The 6,169-nt window shown below is 37.1% G+C and overlaps 1 protein-coding gene across 1 annotated transcript; it reads left to right on the top strand.

Moving 5' to 3' along the window:
• The first annotated feature begins 2,971 nt into the window (after positions 1 to 2,971).
• On the top strand, positions 2,972 to 3,901 carry LOC123780255 (olfactory receptor 2T2-like). The gene has a single exon (XM_045779069.2). The coding sequence runs from the start codon at positions 2,972 to 2,974 to the stop codon at positions 3,899 to 3,901; it is 930 nt and encodes a 309-aa protein (XP_045635025.1).
• The last annotated feature ends 2,268 nt before the right edge of the window (positions 3,902 to 6,169 follow it).

The raw sequence follows: 6,169 nt of genomic DNA, 5'->3' as shown, positions 1-6,169 counted from the left end.
TTTGCCCTGGCCGCTTTCAATACTGTATCCTTGGATCTAATATTTGCGAATATGCACTATGACGTGATGTGTTGTAGGTTTGTCATGGTTGAATTTGGGAGCGGTCCTCTCTGCCTCTTGGACATGAATGTTTTTTTCCCTTGCTAGATTAGGGAAGTTTTCAGCTACAGTTTGTTCAAATGACTCTTCTAGACCTCTGTTTTTCTCTACCCCCTCGGGGATGTAATTATTCTGACATTGGAGCACTTCATTGAGTCAGTAATCTCCCGTAACCTACATTCTTGAGATTGGATTATTCTGAGCCAAGTTTCTATTTTAGCTTTCTCTTCTATTAACCCATCCTCCAATTCGCTGATACATTCTGCTTCATTCACCCTGGCTGTCAGAGCCTCTAGTTTTGACTGCATTTAATTCATAGAATTTTTAATTTCTGCCAGATTCACTCTCATTCCTGCCCTTAAAGATTCTATATTCTCATTTCTACATTTCTACATTCTACATTTTCATCAATATTTTTTCATGTCTACTCATCATCTTGACCATTGTTACTCTGAATTCCATTTCTGATAATTTGGTTATATCTGTATCCATCATTTCTGTGACAGAGGCCACAGATCATTGTCTTTTCTTTGTTGGGGGGGGATTTCTCCTTCTCGTCATTCTGATGAGGAGAGGTTGCAGAGTTGTCCAGAGCCCAAATTAATGACCAGGACCCAGACAGTGGGCACTTGTTTTATAGGGACCTTAGGGATATGGGCTTCTTGATTTTTCAGCCTGCCTTCTGGGGGAGGGGCCTGCCGCGCCGATGCTCAGGCAACCCTGTTTGGGTAGGGTCTCCATGTCCCCTGCGAGGGGGGATGGGGATGGGCACACTGTGAGCTGGTATTTCCAGGCACTTGTTCTCTGGCGGCTTTCCCTGGTGGTTTGCTGTGCCTCTTCTGAGAGTCAGAGTAGCAGTAGCTGAATCTCAGCCTCTGTCTCAGAACAGAGGGATCACAGACAGTTCTCCACTGGTGTTCTGGCCACTTTAACTCTGTTTCTATTGGTGCTTCTCAACCCTGCAGCATCCCGGGATGTGCGCTCCACAGCCAGCATCCCAGCCCTCACTTCCAGGGCCAATGTGTCTCTGTCCTTTGTGTTTCTAACACCGCCAGCTGCCAGCCACCCCCGTGCACTCCCAAGCTCCATTTCAGTGTGGTTCATGGGCGCTCCAGAGCTCTGGTTTTCAGACTGGTCATACGCATTCCCTGGCTCATGGTCTCAGTCTGCTTTCTCTCAGGTGCCAGTCCACGAGTCCGCCCGCTCCCCCATGCAGGTGGCTACCACTTCCCCATGCCTGAACATGGAGGCTCCCTTCCCCTTCTGTTTATCTTCTGATATCTGTGCGCGGTTTCATGGTTCCCCGCTTCGTACCTCAATACTCAGCGCTGGAGATGTTCATTTGTAGAGATCCAGATGTATCTTCCTGCATCTCAGGCTGATTCTGTGGATGTTCAGGATGGTCTGGTACCTATCCAGTTTGACTCAGGGGACCAGCTGAAAAAGGGGACCCCTATTCTAGGAATGCCTAGAGCAGTGTTCATGTTATTTCCTATTCCCAGTCTACAATTCATTGAGGCTACTATGGTTCATAAAACTCCCTGTGTGTTATATTGGTAGACATAACGTCATATTTTATAGGAGATAATTGAGGGCCATGAAACATTATTTTCAAGGATTTTCTCTCATTATTTCACTCCCCAAAGAACTAATATCTGTAGGGGAAACATTTATGTCAAAAAACACAAGGAGCCAGAGAAGCATCAGGAAGGACAGTGCCCAAGAAAAGCAGCCCAGGATCTCAGAAGTGCAGTCTCTGGTACTTAAGAAAATAAATCACCCCAGGACTAAAGTTCTGTCACAAGCTTATAGTGACTCTACTTTGAGTGACACTGAGAACTCTGCTCTCTTTCCATTGACAGATGGACATATACAATGTTTTTTTCATTATCTCAAATAATTAAATGCATAAGAAAGTGGGATTTGATGTAACATAAAATATTTCAAGTATATTATTGATAATAAAAGCAAAACTTCCCATTGTTATTGCTTTTAAAAAGAAGAAACATTGCATGTGAATTATCAGGGTTCACAAAAGAAATCAACTCATTGATCTAGGAATTGAATATTTATGAGACATCTCATCAAGTAAATGAGGATGTATATCTTCATTTGTCTTTAGTGTCATCACAACATTTGCAAAGATGAGATATTAAAATTTATTTGCAGAACTTTAATCAACTCCCTAAAAATATTTTGAAGAATTTTTTTTTCCTATGGGAAATGAACCATAACTGAAAGATTAACAGACAAAGGGATATGACTGTTGTATTTTAGGTTAATTGAACATTATTCAAATGAAAAAATAAAGTTTAAACTAAGATAAGAAGTGAGAATTAAAAGGGCACTAAATAAAATAAGAACTAAGGAGGTTAGTAAGTAAAATAGAATAAACAGACTATCTCATTAACTGGCAATTAAAATTTCTTTAGAAAAGCTGTGAGATGGCCTCAAGAGAAGCTTGAGATCCTTTGGGGTGGAGGTGGGTAGAACAGGACATTCAGAAAAGCAATATGAAACACGCAAGAATGTCAACAGATTACAGTAAATTTTAAAAAATTAAATATATAGGGAAGATAATGGTCAGTTTAGTAATTATTACCAAAGGGACCAAATATTCATTTGGTGGATCAGACCAACTGTAGACTATGACATTGATAATTTCTAAGTAGAGGTGTTTTGACTTGATGGAGTGTTTTTTTTTTCAATTTCTTTTTTATGAGAATGTATTATTTTAAAGTCCTAGCTGTGAGTGTACAGAGAAGTGAGTGTTAAATGACTGATTAAATTGTCTTAACAAAGCACCATATCCTCTGTTATATTATTGTGCTTTTCCAAATTTTCAGTTTGAATAAAGCATTTAAATGAAAACATGGAGCAGAAGAATGAAAACTCAACTGACTTTATCCTCCTGGGGTTCTTTCCCTGCTTCAGATATCCCTACCTCCTCATCCTCCTCTTTCTTTTCATCTACACTATTGCCTTTACTGGAAACTCCATACTAATGCTCCTCATCTGGCTGGACTCCCACCTCCACACCCCCATGTACTTCCTGCTCAGTCAGCTCTCCCTCATTGACTTGGCTTATATCTCCAGCACAGTCCCCAAGATGGTTGCCAACTATTTGACAGGGAGGAAGAACATTTCCTATTTTGCCTGTGCCACTCAGCTCTTTTTCTTCCTCACCCTTGGTCTTGCTGAGTGCATCCTGCTGACCCTAATGGCCTATGACCGCTATGTGGCTGTCTGTAACCCCCTGAGATACACAATTCTCATGAACCCCAAGGTCTGTCTGAAGATGGCTGCTGCAGTCTGGATTGGGGGAGCCATTACAGCACTTGTACATACCATCTACCCAATGAATTTCCCTATCTGTGGTTCCAGGGAAATTAATCATTATTTTTGTGAGATGCCTGCCATCCTGAGGATGTCTTGTGTGGACATATCATCCTATGAGATGGTAAAATTTGTATCAACAATTGTGTTTCTCCTGGGCCCATTTTTTCTTATTCTGGTCTCCTACACTCTCATCTTCCTTACTGTTCTGAGGATGAATTCTTGGAAGGGCAGCAACAAAGCCCTGGCCACCTGCTTCTCCCACCTGACAGTGGTGAGTCTCTACTTTGGTCAAGCCATCTTCATTTACATGACACCCACTTCTTCTCACACACCTGAACAAGACCAGATTGCAGCTGTGCTTGGCACCATAGTGACCCCCATGCTCAATCCACTCATCTACAGCTTGAGGAACAAAGAAGTGGTGGGGGCTCTGAGGAAGTGCATGGGGAGATGTGGCAATTGAGAAAATGCCATGTTTCCACAATATCACTCCTTACAGTCCCATACTCAATACTAAAAGTAGCCATCAACATTGGGTTGTCATACTGGAAATGTAACAACATAAGGGATCAGGAAAGTATTAAGACTCAGGCATGCTGGTATTTGTTTGTTGGGATAAAATCGTTCTTAGTTCCATAGTTAAGGCTTCCTTTGAGCACAACCTTAATGTGTTATTTATCATTAGCCTTTTGGGAAATTACATGGATTTTGACAATAAAACTGTACAGGGGTAATCTCCAACTTCTTGAGCAGCTTCAGTGTACCAGGACATGTAGTCTAAAACAAATTGTCATCCTAGAAATAACCCCTTGATTGATATTTCTTATTTTAAAAAACATCTCTGTGTTTCCTTTCATTCATCTATCCACTCTTAATGCCCTTGACCAAATCTCCACTCTTCAAAAGATCAAAATCACCTGTTCCATAAAATCTTTGTGTATAACCTTTTCTTTCAACAATCTCTTATTGGTACTCATGTATTTTTTTTTACTTTATTACACATAATTTGTGCAGCTGTATTATTTTGTCTTCTTAATTAAAGAATATAAATATCTATATGTGAAAAGAAACAATGAGGTAAATTACCTCAAAAAAATTGAGGTAAATTTTTAATGGATTTTACAGGAATTATTTCTTTAATTTTTTCTCTTATTAATTTTTACCATTTTTTTCTTTTTGTTGGTTCATTAACATTAATCATTCTCAAGCTAATTAAATAGCTCTACTTTATAGTTTTATAATCCTATTTGGTGTGGCTTCTGAGTCTATAGTTTAAGATAAGTACTTAATTGAATTTTCATTTTGTGGTCTTCTTTCAAGAAAAGCAAGTAATAATAAAATCTGAAATTATGAAATTAGACTTCATTTTCATAGACTACTGTTCAACATCCTTATTATTGACATCATGATTGTCATTAAATTCATGTATTCCTGAAAATATTCACTTCCTTAAAAATTTAAAAATTATATGGTATTTCATTTATAAATATAAAAAACAGTGAAAATCAGTTTATCAGATCTTAACAAGTCACCATGCTTGAAATATGATTTTTCAAAAGATAACCAAAGAGAGAAATGAAAAGAAAAAGATCCCTGTTTATCCCATCCCTTTCCCTATTCTCCAGCACTCATTGCTTTCTGGGATTCACATATATCATGACTAAAGTTTTATATATGCTGCAAAAATTATGTCTTCTTTTAATAATAATTTTTATTATGTTATGTTAGTCACCATACAGTATACCCTTAGTTTTTGATATAATGTTCCATGATTCATTATTTGCATATAACACCCAGTGCACCATGCAATATGTGCCCTCCGTAATACCCATCACTGGCAAAAATTATGTCCGATGACAAGTAATCATATTCCAGATTACATGCACAAGGTGAGATGAGCTTTACTGTGTTAATATTTAATTTTAACAGTTTTAGGTAACAGACTTTACACTTGTAAATAGTTGTGAAATATATTAATTTAATATTTAAAAAATATTAAATTAGAAAATCATGGTGTTCATACTATTTTACAATGAGTCCTAATAAACCTGAAAGTAACTTATTATCTCCATCCCATACAAAACACTTTACAGAAGTCTACATATTACCTTAAAAATATTCAAAGAACTTTTAATTTCTGATACTGTAGCTTGTAAATTTAGAATATCATTTTAATTTCTTTTTATAAAATCTCATTTTCTGGTGAAATTCTCCTTCAGTTTTTCTTTTTTCTATCTATTTCTCTATGTAAACTTATTAAACATTAGGGTATTTTTAAGCTCTTATTTCCCTACTCCTATATCTAGGCCACCTATCATTTGCTTTCCAAAGTCTTTCTTTCTTTGGTTTTCAATAATAGCTGACTTGGTGTAGGTAGAGATTTGTGATTGAATACTTGGCATTTTGTTAAACTTATAGAGGACTGTGTACACAAATACATAAAGCAAATATAAACAGACAAAAAGAAAGAAATTGACAGTAATACAATAATAGTAGGGGACTATAATACTAATAAATATAATAGATCAATGATTGGACCATCTCCATCCATACAAAACAGAAAATTAAGGAAACAGTGTCTTTCCATTACACGTTAGAGGAGTTGGAACTAACAGATATATACAGAACATTCCATCCAAAAGCAACAAAATGAAAAATTTAATTTTATTTTGCTTTAATTCCACTATAGATAACATACAGTGTAATATCAGTTTCAGGTGTACAAAATAGT

Source organism: Ursus americanus, chromosome 5 (assembly GCF_024610735.1).
Source record: "Ursus americanus isolate L20-20 chromosome 5, mUrsAme1.1.p, whole genome shotgun sequence".
In the NCBI taxonomy this organism is placed as follows: domain Eukaryota; kingdom Metazoa; phylum Chordata; class Mammalia; order Carnivora; family Ursidae; genus Ursus; species Ursus americanus.
Note: the sequence above shows the minus strand (reverse complement) of the source record. Positions and strands in the feature narration are given on the sequence as shown.

Bases quoted from the DNA above. Each gene is read 5' to 3' on its own strand.
- LOC123780255 (XM_045779069.2), top strand. From the start codon at position 2,972: ATGGAGCAGAAGAATGAAAACTCAACTGACTTTATCCTCCTGGGGTTC.